This window comes from Sarcophilus harrisii, chromosome 2 (genome assembly GCF_902635505.1).
Source record: "Sarcophilus harrisii chromosome 2, mSarHar1.11, whole genome shotgun sequence".
NCBI classification, from domain to species: Eukaryota; Metazoa; Chordata; class Mammalia; order Dasyuromorphia; family Dasyuridae; genus Sarcophilus; species Sarcophilus harrisii.
Genome location: NC_045427.1, coordinates 152838013 through 152860652, shown reverse-complemented (window position 1 = coordinate 152860652; position 22640 = coordinate 152838013). Strand labels below are relative to the sequence as shown.

General features: G+C 34.9%; 1 protein-coding gene across 1 annotated transcript in view; it reads right to left on the bottom strand.

Moving 5' to 3' along the window:
* Positions 1–511: 511 nt before the first annotated feature.
* SNX5 (sorting nexin 5) overlaps positions 512–22640 on the bottom strand; it is a 44408-nt gene continuing 22279 nt past the window's right edge. Inside the window, exons 2-13 of the mRNA XM_003758152.4 lie at positions 17829–17933; positions 17505–17615; positions 16127–16248; positions 13689–13812; positions 12729–12824; positions 10604–10709; positions 10425–10500; positions 9014–9053; positions 8834–8920; positions 3572–3731; positions 2567–2652; positions 512–1475 (exon numbers count right to left, since the gene is read on the bottom strand). Coding sequence (XP_003758200.1) covers positions 1425–1475; positions 2567–2652; positions 3572–3731; positions 8834–8920; positions 9014–9053; positions 10425–10500; positions 10604–10709; positions 12729–12824; positions 13689–13812; positions 16127–16248; positions 17505–17615; positions 17829–17933 — 1164 coding nt within the window. The 3' untranslated portion in view covers positions 512–1424. The remainder of the gene's footprint in view (positions 1476–2566; positions 2653–3571; positions 3732–8833; positions 8921–9013; positions 9054–10424; positions 10501–10603; positions 10710–12728; positions 12825–13688; positions 13813–16126; positions 16249–17504; positions 17616–17828; positions 17934–22640) is intronic.

Genomic DNA, 22640 nt, shown 5'->3' with positions numbered 1-22640 from the left:
CAGCAAAATAACGGTTTGGTCATGTATACTTATTGTGTATCTAAGTTATATTTTAATATATTTAACATCTACTGGTCATCCTGCCATCTGGGGGAAGGGGTGGGGGGGTAAGAGGTGAAAAACTGGAACAAGAGGTTTGGCAATTGTTAATGATGTAAAGTTACCCATGCATATAACCTGTAAATAAAAGGCTATTAAAAAAAAAAAAAAGACTCATGTTAAGTCATTGTGACATTCAGGACCACTGCCAAAAATAATGATTCAGAGAGGGCTTTCCAGCAGTTACATTCTGGTTTAGCTTTTGCCCCTGACTTAAAAGCATACACAACTCTCTGTCAACATGGTGCAGTGAACCTCCTCCTACCCCATCAAAAAAAGGCCACATTTATTGATCACTAACCAACCAAAATTAAGACAATTTCACATCATAAAGGAAGACAAGAGGCTCAGATATACTTTTAACGCATTAAAAAAAAAAAAAAAAAAAAAAAACCAGGAAATTCCAAGAAATACTCTTTATGTTTTATTATTTATATATTTTGCAATAAACCAGTTTGTGTAAAAAACAAAATAGACATAAAGGAAAAGAAAAGAAGACATACACAAGCCCTTTCTTAAATGGATTTTTATGTTCCCCCATAGCAGGTAGTAGTTTTAAAAAATCAACATGGCCAATGAAACTCTACTAGGCCACTATATTGTTTCCACACCCTTTAGGTATTTTCTTCTCCCTCTGAAACTGCTGACATTCTAAATAGAAGAAAATTTCTCTTCCCCAAGTATATTTATATTCCCACTACAAAACCTGTACTGTACAAGATTACTTACAAAAATAAATCTAATGAAATATTCTTGATCTCCAAATATAATATAAAGACTTGAGGTGATTAAAGAACTATGGAAATAACAAGGGAAAATATGATTAAAGAAAGAATGGAATGCTTGGACATCAGTCATTCAACTCTTCAGCTGATGAATGTTTTGTTTTATGTAATTGGCTCCAAATTCCAATTTTTAATTTTCAATTGGATGGGAACACAAGTAATAATGGGACACTTGTACCAAACTCTCCTGCTAATGCCTCCAACAGGCATATTTTTGGGCACCTTTTCTTACCATTTAAAAATTAGAACTTTTAGAACTTGAAATCTGTCCTCTTTGAGGTATTAGATGTATGTGACAGAAAGATTAGCTATGTCCAAATAATACATATGCAATTGAACTCAAAAGTAAGTTTTAAAAAATTAAACATGGTTATGTGTTAGTCTTTTCTGAGAAAGCAAAATATTTATATAAATTTTTAGACCTAAATTTTTAGTCAAAAGTAAAAATAAATCTTCCATGGCTAATGAAATTGAGTGCAATTGATGCTGGTTTTCACATTCATCTTCAGTTCATTCAGGTTCATTCAGAGAAAAGGCAACTTAGTTGTTCTTGAAAAGGTCAATGCAGCTTTGCAAGAGGGAGACATTATTCTAGAAGGAAGGGGAGAAATAGCTGTGAGGTGGTCTAATAAATCACTTAGTCACCAATCTTAAAATGCTTAAGCTCCAGAACATAATTAAAATCCACTTAGATTGACTTTTCCATTAGACATATTCAGAACTAGATACACATCTTAGTGGGAATATCTAATGATATGCCAAATTTCAAATATCCTAAAAATAGAGTCCTGGGTTTCCTTGTAGTTTATAAAGAAATTCCACCTGCACACTTGCATAGATAACACACAATTCTGACTTCTGAACAGTCATGCTTCAAAGGAGAGAGTTTATGCCTGTACACACACACACACACACACACACACACAACTATGCATGGATACTTGTAATTAATCTTACCTTCTAGGGATTCTCTTTTAAATGTCTGAAGAACTGATCTTAGAAGGCTGTTTGTAATAAAACAGCCTAGTCTTATTTCTGGCATGAATTATTAATTCCTACTACCCATAGTTGCTCTCAAAAACTACACGATTTCTCATTTGTTAGGTGAATGGTCGGTCTACTTTTTATAGAGAACAAACAGGGTGTCCTTAATTAAGTTTTGTCCTCTTTAGTTTACACAATCAAATAAGTATGAGAATCATGGTATCAGAAAACACAATATAAGTTAGTGTCACGTTACTTTGACTTTTCATGATATTGTTTTCATCGAATACTGGCATACCTTGTATATGATGAATAATAGCAAAATCTTTAATAGGTTAAAATTAAATTCTATGGTAAAATGGCACAAACTCATCTGAACATCATTAGGTCCACATTAAGGTTAAGCTCATTTTTCCAATCCAATCTCCATTTGACAATTATGGAAATGGGACAACTTCCCTCTTGAAAACTCAGTGCTCCCTACCAGGAGATTCCCATTCCGCTTAGCTCCCAATAATGTTATTTTGTCCAATGATATAGTTTAATGAAGTCAATTAATAACATTGGGTGAGCATAGCTGTAGTTCTGAGACACATGACACAAAGTTTTAGCAGTAAAGAAAAAACAACCCTCTGCTTTCCAACTCATGAAATAAAAATTTGCACTAAATAATAATTCAATTTGAAGATAACACTTACTTTTGCATGCTTTATTTCCAGTTCAGACATTTCAATTAGGTTTTTTCTAAATGCTGCTACTCTTTTCCGTTTAAAACTGATCAGTTCTACAGAAGAGACAAATGTTCAACTTGAAAAAACATAAAAAATTTGCATATTCTTTTTACACTATAAAAATGCTAAGATTCAAAGTTATAATCCCTTACAATGCAATCAGAGACTGCTTCTCAAAAATTAAACCTTATCTCTATTCAGACTGAGTCAACCCGATCCTAAAACTACTTCACTGATGAACACTGGCATTTCAAGATAAAGATATAATATATCTATTTTACAAATCATGAGCTTAAATGCCTTCCACATGTGTGTAAGTACTATGTAAAGCAAACTTCATATTTATAGTTAAGTTGGAAATTGTAGAGATAGGAGACATTCCCATTAATTGGAGAGGACAAACCTCAAACACTACCATTTGCAGTGTAAACAACTGCATTCAATCCTTTAATCCTTTCTCATCAAGCATCAAGAGCAATGTTGATTTCTATAGATATATGAAGTAGCTTCTTGACTTTTTACAGTTTATATAATCATTGTCCCCCAAGGTACCTCATTATGAGACACAATAACTTATAAATGGAGAGTAATGAACAAATTTTGTACTTAATATACTCAATCCTTCATAAGATTAGTTGATTTGTGCAGTATAAGAATGCCCTCTGATAGCATTAAAGATTACCTAAAGAACTTACTTTCTGCCATACTGCTGGACCCAAGAACTGTTAAGTCCTTATGTAAGAAAACATTAAAAAAAACTTTAGACAGGCATCTTATTCTGTAACCTTCCCTTTCCACACCCACTGCAATCATATTTAGCATTCAGTGCACACTAGTATCTTCCATGTTTCTTAATGGCCCTGGAACAGGTTAATCTATTTTGAAGTAAACACTAAACCAGTTGGGGGCTGTATAACATGCTCTACTCAGCTATATTACAGACACTTGTTGATAGATAAAGCATCATTCCACCTTCTTTTGCAGATTCAGAAAGCTGCTCAAATTTTTGACAGCACTCTTGCTGGTGTGCCTCAGCCAGCTTGACATCTCTGCTTTTTAACCGGGCTTTGTCCAGAGCTTTATTTGAGTTTTCGTAGTCAATAAGAGCTTTTGTACGTCTGTATAAGAGATCCTAGAAAGAAGACATATGAGGCAACTCAACTTTCCTTCTAAAACTCCAAGCTTTTATATGAAGGGAGAGAACCAAAAAAATGACACTGGTTTCACTACTTTAAAACAATCATTCTATGATGGCATAAAATTAAAGTTTAATATTTCCAAGGTAAAATGGCTTAATTGTAGGTATTTTTAAAAACTATACAAGATATACTGTAGCTTTTAGAACTCATTTTGTTAGTAACAACTGGTATATAAACCCTAGCAAGTACCTGGTAGACAACAAAAAGTAATTTTATTTCCTCTCCTCAAAACTATCCATCCTCCCGACTTCTCTATTTCTGTCAATGACACCATTATCCTTCTAGCTACCCAAGTTCACCTCTGAAATCACCCTTTCCTCATTGTTAACCCATCTAAGTCATTAATTTTTGCCTGCACGTCTTTTAAACACACTTCCCTTTGTGTGTATACACCCCTAACTTAGGTTCTTATTTCTAGTATGGACTATTGCAATATTGCAACAGTCTCCCAATTGGTTTCCACACTTCTCCAATCTATATGCTGGAAAAAAGGGTATTCCTAAAACACCCATCTGACCAAATTTCCTCTCTAATCAAAATATCTCTTAGTATTTTTCTAAATCCTCAGTCTGGCATTTAAAGTTCTCTTCCATATGGCTTCTACTTATGTTTTAAGGCATTACATCTTCCTTCCCTTTAAAAAACACACTGTTCTGGTTAAGCTATTTTGCTTGCTTGAGACTCCATCGCCAAACTTATTACAGCAATCTATTTGTAGATTTCTTCTCCCTCTTCACTTCTTTTCAGAATCCCTCACTTAATCCAAAATACGGCATCTCATTTTACACAAAGCTTTTCCTGCCCCGCCCCCCTCCCAATCTCTCAGATGTTAGTTCTCTTTTCTCCTCAAACACTTTATATACTATGTCTTCCAATTCAGAAAAGCAAGTCAAACCATAAGTAATTAGAAAAAAACAGTCAATGTCTTAGAGAACAGATAACAGAACCTCCTCCAACATCATCACAGAAGAGAGGGACTCCAGGATGGGACATTTCTTCTGCAAGGAGCAGGGGTAAGTCGTGCCTCTGTAGCCTTTATGGAAGACTGGTCATCAGGGTGAGAAACTCCAAATGTGGAAGAAACTCCCTCCATCAATGAAAATGAGAAACCTGTCTGTAACTTAAGTCTGCTTATTACCTGGAGGCCCTGGGAAGCTGTGACTTACCCCAAGTGTATCAAACCAAGATCTTACTGACTCCTCGGTCAGCCTTCTACCGCTGCAACCTGCCCTGCACCTTTCAAATGTCAGGCATTTAATATGTCCATGAGACTGAAATAAGGATTCATCCATCAGCGAAGTCTCACAATGCTAATAAATCTCTAAAAGTATCCATCCTTTCATCTTTCTGATTTAAAGATTAACCAGAATTATATAATGAGAACCTACAAATGGAAACAAAAAGTACTCAATTTTAAAAGTTATTGCCTCCTAGAGGTTAAAGGTCTGAAAGCTCACTCTAACCAAGGAGAAATCATAAAAAAATGTTACAACTCAGCGAATTTTACTCAAAGCCACATTTAACCAGAATCCCCAACAGCACGACCCCTGGCCCAAGTAGCCATTTTGCCTCTACAGTAGTCCATTCCACTTTTGGTTAACTATAATGGTAAGAAAGTTGGCCATCCTTGTTCTGCACCTCCAACATCCCGGGAGAAAGGAGGGAAGAGGAATGTCTGGTCCTTCTTCCACATGACAGCTTTCAATATGTGGTTCCTTCTCCAACCCCAGTCCCTTTACCTATCTTTACACAGAATAGACTATTATGGGTCCTTCATTATTCTGGCTGCTCTCCTTGAAGATTCTCTCCTCAATGTCCATTCCAAACTTTTGCCCCCAGAAATTATCACTATAGCACACACAGGGTCAATCGAAGAATATGAAGGAGCTTTTCAGCCCTTTTTTCCTTAAAAGCTACACATCCCTTAGTATAGCCCAAGATCATATTGCTGGCTCATACTCAGTTTGCAATCCAGTAAGATCCCCTTCTAGATTTTATCAGACACACAATCATCTAACCATGCTGGCTTATCTTGTACTTAAAATAGATTTTTGAACCTAAACAGGATTTTACACTTCCAATATATGTTCTTTAGAACTTTACTAATTTTTCCAATTACTCATAGTCTGATTTGCGCTTATGGGTTGGCTTATTAGTATTCTTGTAGTGACTATATAAACTGTTTATAGTTCTGTATTGGTTCAAATAAATCTTCCAGTGTTTCTCTGAATTCCTCATATTTACATAGTAATATTTTGTCATTCATATATTACTGTTGTTCAGCTCACTGCCAATCAATGGGCACTCATTTTGTTCCTCATTCTTTACTGTCAGAAAAAACACAACTGAATATTTTGGTATCTATTTGACCTTTGTTTCAAATTTTTTACTTCAATGTGGTTATATATTCAGTCATGAGATATCTGGGTCAAAGAATATAAACACTTCTCTTCACTTCTCTTCTACAATGCCAAACTGATCTCACTTCACAGCGTGTTAATTGCCCTTCCTACCTAGGCAAAGATGACAAACTATGAGATCAATTTGTACAGTGAGAAGTAAAACCTCAGTTGTTTTAATTTGCATTTTTCTAACTATCTGTGATTCAGAGTTTCATGATCTTTCATATATAACTGACAATATCAGTACAAAACCTGAAAATGTGGTTCAATCAAGTATTAGTACCAGTTGAATATAGTTCAACTGAGTGAAGTTACTTCAATTCATCAAGGGCAGCTTGGTATTTTCTTACTAGTTATGTTTTTTCCTGTCTTTTCCCAAAGGCCAATTTCTTTGGCAATCAGGGGGAAAAAAAAAAAAAAATCAAAAGTGAGCAGGTCCATCTTCCGTTGTCAGCTACCATTTCATCTTCCTAATGAATTCTAACCCTTCTTTCATTCACCTACCCCTTCAAACCCACTTTCTGTTGTTGAGTTTTTATCATCAGTCTCAGTTTATTCTGTGCTTTATCTAAATTATGCCAAACATATTTGTCTTTCCATGTTCTGTATATATCTCTTTTAAAAATCACAATGGATTCTCCATGTACTCACATCAGTCTCTTTAAAGAATTTTAATTTTTATCAAAATTGTTTCCTTGTCTTCAGAACTGACCATCTTTTGGGATATCTTTCTCTTTAGAATTTTAATCTACCCAATCCTATCTTTCCTCAAATTTTTGAGATTTGTTTTCCTCAAAAAAAAAAAAAAAAAAATGCTTATACTGGCTTTTCTAGTCTTTAACATAAAAGTCTATTCCTACCCTCACTAAACCAGGTTAGCCCCTAAGGAACCAGTTAGTTCCTCCCCATTAATAAAAATCAGGATTTTGATTGGCTCTTCTAGCTTTTGAAGGTATTCACTGCTCTTGTTTTGGCAAAAAGAGAACTCCAGCAAAGGTATAAATAATTAAAGTCCCTTAGGACTACTATGTTATGTCTCTACACTAAGCATGTGATCTGCTTTTCCAAACTGCTCAGTTTCTTCCTCTGATGATCTAGAACAGGGGTCCTCAAACTTTTTAAATAGGGGGCCAGTTCACTGTCCCTCAGACTGTTGGAGGGCCGGACTACAGTAAAAACAAAAACTTTGTTTTGTGGGCCTTTAAATAAAGAAACTTCATAGCCCTGGGTGAGGGGGATAAACGTCCTCAGCTGCCACATCTGGCCTGCAGGCTGTAGTTTGAGGACCCCTGAGATTCTAGAAGGTCTGAATACTCTTAAACCAAAAAACCTATCTGTTTCTCCATTCATTTTGAGCCAAGTTTTTTTTTCCCTTTTGTTTTGATTTCTTCTCAAATTTCTTAATATTCAATGCTACCCACACCCACCTTATTCCTTTGTCCCTATTTCATCTTTCTTCTTGGATGTATTCTGGGGATGGCTCTTATTCCTTTAAATCTCAGTGATACCTATTAGGTCAAATTGCCTCCTTGCACTGACCTCTATTTCATCTTGCTTGCTGGTTGAACTTTGAACATTTAAGACCATAGGTTTGCCTACTGTGAATATAAAGATGCCTCAACTGTTATGCTTCTTTCATTCTGACTATTCTATAGGATAATTAGAGCTTTGTGGATATACCCAGGTTTTCTCTCTGCCTCGTCATCTTTTATTCAAAGTTCCTTTGCTAAGATTTCTGAAGACACTAGGTACATAAATTTCTATCAGCTTTTGTTAGTTGCAATTTAACCCTTCCCAAGATCTTTACCTTCTCTGTCTTGTAGGGCATAAACTCATATGAATCACCAGAAATAAATGGTAGCTACCTGAAAAGTTCCAGGAGGTTTTTTTTTTTTTTTTTTTTTTTTTTTTTTTTTTTTTTTATTTTTGGATATGTGCCCGGGGAGACAGCTCTAATTAGGACAATAAAAACATTTCCTTGGTAAAACATGATTATTCTCCAAATCTTCTTAGAGCTTCCCTAAAAGATCTTTTACTTGACAATTCCTGTGGCCCTGCTTCAGAGTTCCTTCTTATGCAGAGCCTCAGGAAAACAAACTCATTTCCCTCCCTTTCAATGTAGGCAATCTAGCCTTTTCTCTGTTCTTTATATATGATGCCCCATTCTCTGCACTGTACTAGTAGTGAGCCCTGCACCCATACACTCCCACACACCACCACCATCCAGATCGGTTACTTCAAGACTCAGCTCAAGCACTAGCTTCTAGAAGAAGCCTTTTCCTTCTCTGCATCAACTATTCCTGCCACTGATCTTATATCTCTTCTATATACACTTAAGTTCACGTGATCTCCTTCCAATGAAGGGGAAGCTCAATGACAGCAGGGACGGTTTCATTTTTATCTGTCTCCAAGGCCTGGCATACAATAAGTGCTTACTTAAATGCTCTCTGACTGACTGACATGTAAAATGTCAAAATGTAACATGATTTTTTAGTTTGGGTTTCCAGCAAAATGTCTTAATTTATGCTACAGAAAATAGAGACAACTTCTATAACTCCCTAATAATCAAGAAGTGTCATTAGTGTCATTCAGACAAACCTGAACCACCTGTCTTAAAGATTTTTAGTCATTACCTTAGCAGCTTCTATGTTGAGCATATAATATCTAAGGAGCTCTGTCAGTTTCAAATCTTCATCTGATGATACTCGACCTTCCACTTTCTACAAAAAGAAACAAAAACAAATAAAAGAACCAGCCACTATTTGCCAAATCCAATTAGGAGGAAAGGGAGATATTAAGACACGAACACTTACCCTTAGCTTTTCAAATAGCTCAGCAACTTTCAGTAAATATCTGAAGGGAAAAAGATATAAAACAACAATCGCATCAATTTCTAACAGAGTATTTGCTCGTTTATGAAACCTGAAGTAAATCTTTTATCATTTGATAGATGACTTAACTACATTAAAGGCATAACTGTTCTCTACATTCTGCAAGCACTAAAAGTATTATTTTAATTTAAATTTGCTCTATGTAGATTAGAGAATTTCTGATTTGCCCGTTCTATACAAACAGAATGTTTTCCTCACACATTTCAAAAACAAAAACCAGAAAAGGTTAAGTTTCTAGCATTTAAAAATTATCATCTTTAATCTAAACATTCTCCAAAGCAAATCTGAAAATTCACAAAATGACCAAAATGTCCACATCCCTTGATTCTTCCACTGGAAAGCATAAAAGAAACATTCTACATATACCCAATTATTTATAGCAACAATTTTTTGTAGTAACAAAGAACTGGATACAAAATATGTGTTTTTAATTAGGAAATGACTAAATAGACACATGGAACAAATGAAATATGAAAAGTCAGAAGAACTCATGCTACTATACGAACTGATGCAAACAAAACCAAAAAAATCAACATATGCACTGACTACACAAACTTTACTCAAAGAACCACAAAACCAATCAAAACTGACTACAAAATTATAATTGCCAAAAATTTAGCCATGAAGAAAAGATCTGAGATTATCTCCCACTTCTCTGCACAAATAGTTGTGGATTTGGAATATTGCTTAAAACATCAGACTTTTCTGATCCTATTGGTTTGTTTTTATAAAACTTCTTGTTTTCTTTGGTATAAGAAATAGCTCGCTGTAAGAGGATGATGGAAGGATACAATGGGAAATGCAGACTTGGGCTTTATTCTTAATTGCCACCAACATGGAGCCCAGATACTTAACTAGGAGAACAAGACAACTAAGGTGGGCTGAAATTTCAAAATTTTACAAATAAATATTTGCCAAGTTGGCAATGTAATCTACTTACCTTTTAGGCTACAAGATTCAAAGAACTTGGATATCAAAGTGCTTTGAGGAGTATAAAATGCTAAGGAGAAACTAGTTTTTAACATTCACAATGCCAAAAAATAAAGGAATTATTAGCACAGTTCCAAATAGTAAGCAAGCCTATTTACAAATATGACACAAGTATTTCCACTTTATTTTTATAAACCAAAATAATCTGTTTCAAAAGAAAGGGCCATGAGCAAAAAGGACAATAATTTTAGAAGTAAACAAAAAGAGGAGAGAGGTCATTATTGTCCCAAACCACTTCTAGCACAAAGAAACTCCAAATTTAAAATTTGGTTTTAGAATTTTAGAATCCACTTTAATTTTCCATGCATCCCTCCTTACTACCATCCTCCCCAACTTTGCTTACTTTTTGATGACGGTTGGTTCTTCTAAAGCTAGGCTATTCAAGCAAGCTGAAGTGTGAATATAATCATCTGCAACATCTGTAGAAACAAGGATAGAACTTTCAATTCTGCTAGAACAAAGATGACAACATTAACAATTTTTCTTTTCTTTTTTAAAACCCAGAAAGTCTATAGTATGTACTTTTATGAGATCTGGTCATTCTGTCGGCTTTTGCACATGAATCCTTGATCCTATTGTAATAGTTGATGAGGAAATTCTTCTCTTGGTCAAAGAAGTCATCTACCTCCTATAAAGGAGAAAAAGATTTTCTTTTAATTAAAAAAGGTATTAAGTTGACCAAACTAAGAGAGAAAACCTGGACTAGCCAAGATAGTTCCATAGGATAACACATCTTTAAAAAAAAAACTAACGTTCACTCTGAAAGTTCCTGAGTTTAGACATTCCAATGAAAGATCAGACTTTAAAATGGCTTTTTCTATTAATTGAGATATATTTAACTATATTACTAGGGGAGAAAGGAAAAGAGAAGAACATGCTAGGACCTAAGCATCAAGAAGAGAAAAAATAAACAACTTTAAAGAGTTCAGTTGAACTTAGCAACTTTCCAATTCTTTTCATAGTAACAAGGAATAGAAAAAACAAATAAATAACCAAAAAAAAAAAAAAAAAAAAAAAAAAACACCCAACTATCATAGGGACTTGGAGGCAAATCCTGAGGTTCAGTACCCTTTTTTGCATCTCCTACATCTGTCACAGTGCTTTGCACACAGAAGAAATTCATTCAATCAATCTGGCAGTATTCTGTAATTTATAAAGAAACATTTCTAGGGTAATGGTAAAATACTGGGTTTTTTTTGTTTGTTTTTTTTAAATCCTCAACAAGGTTGGTAGGGAAAAATATGGAAACAAGAATTCCAAATTGGAAGTATTTTTTTTTTTTAAAAAAGGGTAAGATTAGTGGAGAGGAAGGAGTTGAAAATGACAACACTTCATGAGGACAGGTAAGGTTTCATTTCTCATTAAAGTACAAGGCAGATAGATAAAGGAGTTCTTAAAGCCCAATGACATCTCTGAAGCCTAAGAAGCTTGCTGCAACACAAGAAGATTGTGTTCAAGATGTTCACCCAAGGAATGCCCAAATGGGAACATCTCCCTGTTCTCTCTTTGCACTGTGATCCTTCTGAATTAATATCAGCTGAGTTTTAAAGGCTTTTTTTTTTAAAGGCTTGTATCGCCACCGGAAAGCAACACTATTCAAAGGGCATGCTGCCCAGTTTGGCCAAGAATAATACATTACTTGACTGGTAAAGACAATCCTCTAATAGAGGAAACAAGGGACTCATTCTGTAACCTAGAAGGTATGGGAAGAAACTATGTTCTGTGTACTTGATAATGACTATCTGTTTAAAAAATATATAAACTGAAGTCACAGGCTAAGTTTAAGAGACTTAAAAGTAACAAACAGCTGATATTGAAAGAACCAGGGTTCAATCTTCAATTTATCAGCTTATAAAAACAATAGAGCATAATACTATGACCACTTCATAAGAGCAAAATTTGATATTGAGACATTTCTTGAGCTCGGTTTTGTTGTGGTGACATCTTTCAAAATTGGTCAACTATGTTTTTAGTCTTTTCTTGTTGGTAAAATTAGTATGACAACTTAAGAGGTGTAAGAGATATGTAAAGCCATCTGTATCCTGAGGAAAAAGGACCCTAGACAAATATATTCCAACTACAGGAAAGTTAAAATTGACCCTCTGCTGTTAGGTTCTCTTCTATATATACCCCAATTTTAAGCTCTGAACTCTCTTCTGGCTGTCCTTTTGTTCTTCCCTTCTGGGGTTGCTGTTTATCTATTCGTGAATCCTTGCTGTCTGTCTCTCTTTCTGTTACTATGACCTGATTCTTCCTTCCTCGGAAGGAAGCCCTATCTACATCTTGAGAGCTCTCCCTCCAGCTTCTACTTGCTGAAAAACCTGTTTTCTTTTCCCAAGATTATTCTTGCTGTAGCTGAAGTAGGTCACTGAAACAAAAAGGATATATTAGAGCCTTTTTTTTGATGCTATTTTCCCTTGACTAATACAGTTGCAAATGAGTTCTATACAAAGCACTTTAAAGAAATGTGAACATAAAAGAGAAAATCCAACTGTTTTTAAACAATGTTCTTGTTGGGAAACATTTTTATCATTGATGTGCTCTAATATAGTACTCATTTTCTCTTCTATTAGTAGAGGATACAACTAGTAACCAATACCCAGAAAAAGAAATCACATTTCAGGAAATAAAGTTAAAAGTTATTTACCTTAACGCCAGAAAAAAGAACTTCATCAGCACTTTTCACCACACTTTTAAAAAAGCCACCAAACATCTCCTTGGTGTTTTTCCTCCTAACGCTAAGCTAGAAGTAGGGAGGGAGGCAGTGGTTTTAAAAAAAAAAAAAAAGAAAAGAAAAAAAGAATGAAAAGATTTCAAAAAGATGGTTCATGAAATACAGATGACATTAAAAACTAGAGCCTGTTCTAAGCCATTTTAACATTTTCCCCAGTGTGGTCACTTTTAGAAACTACTTCCTTTAATGGATGTATGAAACATCCAATTCAGCTAAGCTAAACTGAGTTAAGCCTTAGCAAAGGTCTCCCTACTTCTTGAAACTCAATTCTTAAGATATGGTATAACATTGCCTGATCAGCTACAGAGAGTTATTCACATAAATCTGAAACCTTTGTTTAGGCTGCCTACAAAAAGCTAAAAAGGAAAAGTCACATAATTGATTGTATTTTAATATACAACCTTCATTTAGAAAAGAAAAATATTAGTTTAGTTATAGTATGGGAGTCTAATAACCATATAGGTCGCAAGAGACAAGAAATCCAAACATGAAAAACCCCTGCAGCCCTGTCACAAAAACCTCAAGAAGCAGAACAGACATGACCAAAGACCTTTCTCTGAACCATGAATGAGTCTGCACATGTGACTACTCTTTGACCTTAAGGCTTCTGTCCATGTGAGGAGGAATGCAGTGAAGGCCAGAGTGAGTGCTTTGAAAGAAAAAAGAAAAATTCCTTTTCCTATTAAGGAAAGATAATGAGTAAGTTACCAAAATGCTTTCTATAATGGCTTCATTTGAAATCTAAAAGCTTTTCTTGCTAACATGGTATCTCTAGTTGTGTACAACTTGGTGACAAGTTTAGAACTTTCTCAAGTTTTGGGGCATGCAGTATAATCATAATAGACCCTTCTAAAAGAGATGTAAGTGTCTTACATCCTGATCATATTCCAGGAAAACATGAAAGTTTCGGTCTTTGCTGAGGACAGGATGAGAAGAAAGCCGCTGAAGAAAAACTTCATGGGATGATACAGTCTTCTTAAAGACAGCTAGATATTCCCTGAAATAAATGTACAGTATTGAGACCCGTGTTCAATTCTTTGATAGCCCTCCTAATGATCCCCAGTATTGACCTAGTGTGAAAAACAGCATTTGATTAAGTTGCTATCTTTACCTAGGTAAGCAGCAGATCAATAAAAGAACATACTGGCATTAGCAGAAGTAAAATAAATATATAAATTATAAAATCAATAGTAAGTATCATCATGGTAATCTCCCATTGGTCATATGGGATTAACTAGAATCACACTCATTTGTCATGCCACAATTGTCATGCCAACTATAGGAAAGTTAAAATTGACCCTCTGCTGTTAGGCTCTCTTCTATATAGAGAGGAAAACAAGAAACAAGTAAAATCTCCACTCAAAAACAGCCATATAGTTCTGAGAAGCCATGCAATTAATACAAGCATATAGTCTGAAATAAGCAGAGATTTCAATGGATTGTTTTCAATTCTCTTAATCTATTAATTTTTTAACTATCCCACAAATTTGAAGACTATTCTTTGGCTAATAAAAATTTACCAATATTTGGGCACTCATATACAAGCATACTTACTACATGTATGTGTGTATAGGGAAATAGAGGTTTGGAAGAAGATAATTAAAATTAGCAAATATGCCTCTGATTTTTAGAAGTTTACAATCTAGATGTTTGCTGCCAAATATACTTCTACCATGGCAAAGTAAATATGAAATAACTAGTCCAGTTCTAACATATTTACAAATAAAATTTATACAATAGAGAGTTGGAGAACCTAACACAAAACCAGGAATAACTGCATTCATTCTATCATCACATACTAAATGTGCAAAAAAAGTATTTTGACAGAGATTCAAAGACAAACACATGGTACTTGCATGAGGAGATAACCCAGAGAGATAAGATATGTACACAAATAAAAGAATAAAAAATCTGAATGATCAATGATACAAAAAAAAAAAAAAAAAAATGCTATGAAGATTCAAAGGAAAGAAAAATAACTTTTAACTGGGTGGAAGATATGATCACGGAAAACTTCATTAGTAAACAGCAACCCAAGTAAATATTCCAAAGTAGGACAGCCCAGCATAAGAACAAGCCCAAAGTCAGAAAAGTATGAGATGATTGCAGAACAATGAATAGTCCAATTATATTGGAATATATTGTCTATGGATGGTTGTAGTGAGAGAAGACTAAATAGATAGGCTGAAGCCAAACCATGGAACTCTTAACTGCAAGGCTTAATGAATCTGGATTTGTATCTAGCAAACAATAGGAAGCCATGATCAGAACGGGGCATTAAGAAATCTATTCTAACACTGGTAAGCAAGCAAGATAGCTTGGACAAGAGAGTCTAAAAATGGGACTCTGATTATACTGCCACAGTAATACAGTAAGGGGTAGTAATAGCAGGAAGGGACAGATTTAAGAGAGACTCTAAAGTGATAAAACAGGACTTAGCAACATCGTGGAGACAAAGGAAGAAACAGAAAAAATGATGCCAAAATTTTAAATATGACATAGGCAGTATATGAATATTAAATGAAATGGAAAAATCATGAAGAAAAAACTTAGGGGATGGCAATCAGCACTGACATATTGAATGAACAGGTAGAAGACTTCTGGGCAGTCATGTTCAATAGGTAGCTAGACGTATGTATGTGTGTGGAACTAAGAAAGCAGCACATCTGTCCCAGTCATCTGAGGTAACATTTTTATGTAGGACAGGGGAGAAAGAGAGAAGCCAGAGAAAGGCCAAATATAGAAAGAAAACTAGGAAAGCAGAATATTATGAATGAAGCCAATGAGAAAGTTAGGAAGGGATAGTAAATGTAGAGGAGGCAAAGAGGAAGAATAATAAAGTGTATCCTAAAGTTCTGTCCTTGGCTCTCTACCCCTCCCATATCCCATATTTTGACCTGGGACTTTAAGTAGGTTTTCTAAGATATACTAAAAACAATAGAGCAAAAGCTCTTCTGTGCAAGCAATTAACAAAGACAGAACAAAGAAAAGTACATCTTTAGGATATGAAATGAAAAGTGAGCTACTGGTGAGGCTGGGTTTATATGCCAGCTATGCTACTTTATGACATCAGATAATTCACTCACTGCTCTGAGCCTGTCTCCTCTATGAAGTGAAAAAATTAGATGAGATAGTCTATAAAGTCTTCACCACCAGTAACTTTTCTACAATCCTATTAGTGAATAGATAACAATAAACCACATTCACATCCAGTAGGCAACAAATATATTCTGTGTCTATTCTCATCTTGTTCTCAAGTTTTCTCTAAAAGAAGTCAATAACCAAAAGCCACCTTCCAAAAGACTACTTACGCTTCTAGTTCTTGCTTCATTTTTGCAAATTCTTCTTTTGTCATGGAACCTTCACCTTCCCCCAGTTTCTGCATCTTCTCTCTGGGGCCATCAAAGTCAGGTTTTGTAGGAGCAGGTGGTATCTGCATTCAATACAATACTTATAAGGACTCTTGACTACGGCATTAAAGAAGGGTTTTAAGAAATGCTATTTCAGATCATATTTAAAGAATCAATTTTCCTTTCTACATTCAATTGTCTCATTCCAAAGTCACCAAGAATGGGCAATATTTAGGAACAAAACAAAAGGACAGCTGCATTATCTCTCCCCTTAGGAGGATGGCAGACCAAGCAGCCAGAGTAAATCTTATTCAACCCCATCCCCAATTAGTAACTCAGGCATAAGAGTCTTTTGTTTCTTTAGTACCACCAGTATTTAACATGCAAAACTTGGGCAGGGCAAGGGAAGAAGAATGCCAGTCCTAGACAAGCAATTAGCTTTACTTACTGTAATCATTCAAACTTAAATTGAAAAGAAAATGTGTCTTTCCATATTAAAGTCAGCTGGTAGATTATCAGAGACTTTATCCAGCTTTAACACCAGCTTAAACATTTAAAACTCCCAAGATTCAATTTTTCAGAACTGTACCATCACAATCATCATTAAAATTAGAAACAGTTTGTAGTCTTCAAACAAAGGGACTTCATGGGTACGTTTTATTTTGTTTGAAAGTGGCCAAGTAGACATCCCTAATCCACAGGTTCAACTGCCAACCAGGATTAAAATGTCAAGTAGGACTCACCATTTAGGCTGAGAAACCATTTGCTTTTATTGACTACCTGACAGGTCAAACTGCATCTAGTATTCCTTTAAACATCAGGCCACATTTCAAAGATACAAAAAAAAGAACTACAAGATTAAGTAGAACAGAGACCATGGCATGGGCCTAAATCCTTACTTGATAAAAGTGCTAAAATAAATATTAAAAAGTACCAGTCCTATCCTATTATAATACTAAGGATAAACGTTTTTGGTTAGGTTGGTCTACAAAGGTCCTTATTTTATTTAGCTCATGCTAAATAAAGGCTACAGGTCAAAATGAAACAAACTTCAGATAAACTTTATTACTGAACTGTTTGCAGCCAATTCTTCATTAAACAGATCCAAAGACCAAAAGGGAATATAATGCTAATTTTATAACACTAATGATATTTTGGAAAAGCACAACTATTTGAAAGGTTTTATTAGGAGTATCTTATTTAAGTGGAAAAATATTCATTTTGTTAAAATGAGCTGGAAGATAGTAAAACAAATTATAGTTTTTCAAATAAAGCAAGCAATATTTGAAAAAAAGCATTTTAGTAGAATAATTTGCCTCTTTAAAGCTTAAGCTCTTACGATGAGTCCTGCATATTCTTCAGTTTCAGTAAGTGTATCATGTAGCCACACAAAGTCTTCATGTTGTCTTGTAACAGAAAACTCCGGACTCTGAAAAACGGACAGGGTGGTCTATAAAGGAAGAAAAAAGGTTGAGAGATAACTACCAATTCCAAGTAAATGTGGACAATTACCTCTACACTGCTAGTAGTGTGCCATCTTTCCCTTACCAATAATCCAATCCATGGATCTTTCCATATCTATCAAAAGGTTCAAAGTGAACATAATCTAGAGCTTCAGAGTCTCTCTTACCACCTTCCCCTTTCTTTCCACAAATAAAATTACCTTTGTATGCACTGTGAATTTAACCTTATCTCTTTCACTGAGGGCATCAGGGATATCAATCTGGAGTGAAGGATCAACATTCAAATCCACAGACACAGATCTCATCTGGAAAACAAAGTTAATATTCAATTTCTGTCATCTTTCACAACTTACAGAGGAGGAAAAACATTTTAGGTTAAAAGAAAACCTTTTTTTTTATCATTCATTCAATAAGCACTATATGCCAAGCATTATACTAAGCACTGGAATAGAAGAAAAGGAAAAAGACAATTGTAAGGAGCTAACAATCTAATGGGGGAAAACAATACATAACAAGATAAAAAAAGGAGAAGAAAACCAGGTGGGTGGGAACATTAAGACACATGACACAGTGGACAAGATGGTTTCCCTGGGTCCTTCTTTTTGTATTGTCTTCTTTGCTAATTTGCCGAATTGGGGGAATGAAACATCAGTTATTCTGATTTTCAATTCTCTTATTAGTGATTTGGGGGAGATTCTTTCACATAGTTTATTAACTGCCTTAAGTTCTTTTGAGCACTGTTCATATTTTTTTTAACCCCTTCTCTACTGGGGAATGGCAAAACTGCAGGTGTTTTAGTTTCCATTTCTATTATCCTGAATTTGAGGCATGTTTTGTTCTACCAGTTTCCTTTTATTGTTCTGCCTCAGTTTCCCTAAATTGTCCTCCCTCAATTCCATGAATTGTTCTGTCTCAGTTTCCCTAAATTGTTCTGCCTCAGTTCCTTGAATTGTTCTGTCTCAATCCCCTGGTTGCAATCCCCCTCCCCCCTTCCTGACTATTAAAACTGATATAACTTAAGGGGAGTTATTCTAGGGTCATAAACTGTAAATCTTTAATCTCAGATAAGGGGGAGATCTTCTATTTCAAACATCCTGGCTCCTAAATCCTCCTAAGTTATCAAGAATTTATGGGCCTCACTCCTCACCCTGTCAGAATGGCTCGATGGTCCCTTCCTGGAAATTCCCACCGGTGGTCACCCTCACCAGTGGTCAGTGCCTTTTCTCTCCTGATCACTAGAGCCATATAAAAATTATTGGAATCTCACATGAGAGGCTGAATTCTTTGAGACTAAAGTCCAATTCAGCCTTTAGGGGACAAAGTGGATTCTGCCCCTCAGAAAATCTCTCCCTCTCAGCAATTCAAATAAAATATTAAAAACTCTCTAATCTCTATTTTGCCTCAGTTTCTTTGGCATTACATTAAAAAAAAAAAAGTCATGTTTGAAAAACGGGGGGGAGGGGGGGGAGACAAGCAAGCTTATATACTTCTGACAAAACTGTGAAATGAGAGAAGTTGTAAAAGGCCAGAACTTTGGAGAAGTATACTTGAAACAAGGTGTATATAAATCCATCAGCATGGGAGATATTACACAAGCATATAGTAATATAACACAGGCTAGTAGTGATGTAACAAACAATATGAATCAAATGAATCAACATGAGGAATTATACATGTCCATAAGTCCTAGAAGGAGGGTATATAAATAACAACCATACATATACATCCTTCAGCAACCAAGAGTTAGTCCAAAACCCAATCTATTGTCCATTACTTCATGTGTCAGGGAATCCAATGATTCCTGCAGATTTTGAAGTCCTGCAAGTGTCAGGGCCCTTATACACCTTAGTACAATTACATCATTACAGCATACCGATTATGTGTGAACTAAGGAACCATTACAACACCATACTAAGTATACCTATACTATAAGCGCCATGCTGACCTAGATTCATGTACACCTTTTCAGAGTTCTGGCCCTCTACAAGAAGTCAGTAACACTGTTCCTTGATCACTACGGGGCATAGACCCCATGGAGATTAAAAACAACAACAAAAAGTTCAGAATATATCAAAATATTCATAACAGTAAAGAAATGAGAGTAAAGTGGATGTCCACTGACTGAGAAATGGCTGAATAAATTGTGATATATGTAAGAAATGCATAAAAAAAAAAAGACATTCTTTAAAGCCAAAATTAGTACAATAGCAGGCACAATGGTAAGGACATTAAGGAAGGGAAACTACAAAAATAAATGAAAAACCTATGCTGGCCCTACAGAGCACCTAAGGAAATATTCATACCACCCCCTGGACCTTGGTACCTTAAAGATAAAAATTATTGCCTATGATATGTTATGCCATCATTCAAGCACTTTATTTTTTTTCCCCTTGGGAGAGTTGAAGAAGATAACCAGAAATTACTGGCATTTCCTCACAATTTAATCACTAAAACCAAATAATCCCTAAAACTCTCTCTATGAAATAGGCATATTAGAGCACTAGAAGAACAATGAGGACAGAAGAAGTCCATGACAAACCAACAATTCACTTGTTAACTCAAATTTGATTAAATGGGTTAAAATAGAGTAAATTCAAATTTTGGGATTCTCCCCCAAAATCTTAATAGTCCAAATAAAAGGTAAAACGATCATGTGATGAGTGGAAAATATATTACTACGGAGTCCAAGAACTCGAGAATTCTAACCTAGATTCAGCTACTTGCCCCCTCCTTCAACCTAGTTATTATTACTTTACCCTCCTCATCTATAAACATGCGTTAACCTAAGTGACATTGAAGTCACTTAAACTAATTTTTTTTATTTCACGAGGCAAAAACCAATTAACTTAGAAAAACATTTGAGTAAAATGCCAAATGAAGCTTATATATCTAGAGTCAAAATACATATACATATTTCCTAATGCTGGCTCCCTGACAGCACTTCCCTAATGCCAGGACCTATGCTAAGCTCCACAGATAGAATGAAAAACAAAAAAAGCTCAGTTCCTGTTCTTATCAGCTCACAAATTAATAATGTGAGAGACAAAATAGGAAACAATGAAGAACAAACAAACTCTATGTGGAATCAACTGAGAGAAATCTCAAAGGGAAGCCTTAAGATTAAGGAATACGAAGATTTCTTACTGAAGGTGAGACTTTAGCTGATACTTAAAAGGAAGTAAAGCAAACTCGATAAGATGAGTAGAGGGAGTTCCAGAATGGGGAAAACAGCCAGTGAAAATTGCTCAGTTTGGAGATAGTGTCATGCACAAGAAACAGCAAAGAGGCCAGGGCCACCGCATCACAGACTTACATAGAAGGAAATAAGTGTCAAAAGACAAAAGATAGAAGGGCAAGGGAACATGTTATGAAAAGGCTTTGAAAATTAAGAGCAAGTTTATATTTGATCCTGGAAGCATGAGTCATTGAAATTTACTGAATGGGCACTGAGAGAATAGGGAGTGAGTTGGGGTAAGATGTTAAGATTTGCACTTTAGGGTTCTGATAAAGGCCTCATTTCCAAAATATATAGAGAACTGACTCAAATTTATAAGCAATTAAGCCATTCATCAATTGATAAAAATGAATAGAACCAAGAGAACATCATATATGGCAATACCAAAATTGTTTTCAGATTGATTTTGACAGATTAAATTATTTTGAATATTAATTATACCCAATTAACTATAAAGGACATATAAAGACACTATCTGTACCCAAAGAAAAAATGATAAATAGAAGTATGTCCAGAATAATTTTACATATATGTATGGATGTATGGGTACGGGTGTGTGTGTGTGTGTGTGTGTGTACACATTTATGTCTAATGGTAGCCATATCAGGAGAAAGAGGAAAAATTCATGATAATTTTGTTGCATATTTGAAAGAAATAATATGTTGATTTCATATGCAAATCATCTTTTTTATTGTACTACAGTATGGGGGGACGGAGAGAGACATAAAGGACACCTGAAGGAAAAAAAAAATCTACATAAGTGTCAGTATTATAGAATTTTATATACACACATACACATACTTTTAAATATACCTATGTGTCTAATAATAGCCCCATCTCAGGACAGGTGACAAAAAGAAAATAAATTTACATGCTAACTGTTGCTTATTTGAGTTTCATGTACTTCTTTTACTATACTATACTACACTATACTATGTTATGGAAACGCTTATTTTCTTCCATAAATTATAAATAAAAGAAATGATGTGTGGTGAATATACAAAATGCTAACAAGAATAAAAATCGCAACAACCATTATGATGCAAAATTACAAACAAGCATGGCTAGAATGAGGAAATAAATGAAAACGTACTCCTATCCCATTCATCTGCAGAGATGAGAAGTGGACAAGCATTTCACACTGTATTTAATATGTTCAGACTTTTTTCATGCATTGATCAGTTATTCTGATTTTCTCCTTTGATTCTTTTCTTTTAATATATATTATTGGTAAATGGGATGGCTCCCTGGGCTGGGCAAGAAGATTTTATATATATATATATATATATTTTTTTTTTAAAGTCATGACAGGACTTGGTATGAAAAATGCCATATGCATCCAGAGAGAGAACCATGGAAACTGAATGTGAATTGAAGCATAATATTCACACTTTTTTGTGGTTATTTTCTTTGTTGTGATTTTTTTTCTCTTCAAAAAAGGGATTTTGGTTTGATTTTTCTTATACAACATGACAAATATGGAAACTTTTACAAGGAATGTAGGTGTTTAATCTATATTAGATTGCTTGCTGTCTTGGGAAGGGGGGAAAAATTAGAACACAAAATCTTCATTGAAAACTACCCTTACATGTATTTGAAAAAATAAAATAGTACTGAGAAAAAAAGAAAAAAAAATGTGATGGGTGAAAAAATTTGAGATATCCAATAAGCAGTTGGAGATAAGCAACTTTAAATTGGGAGCAAGGTTAGCCTGGGCAAGTAGAAATGACTCATCTGCATAGAGAGGATAACTAACTAGTACAAAGAGAATGGGGCC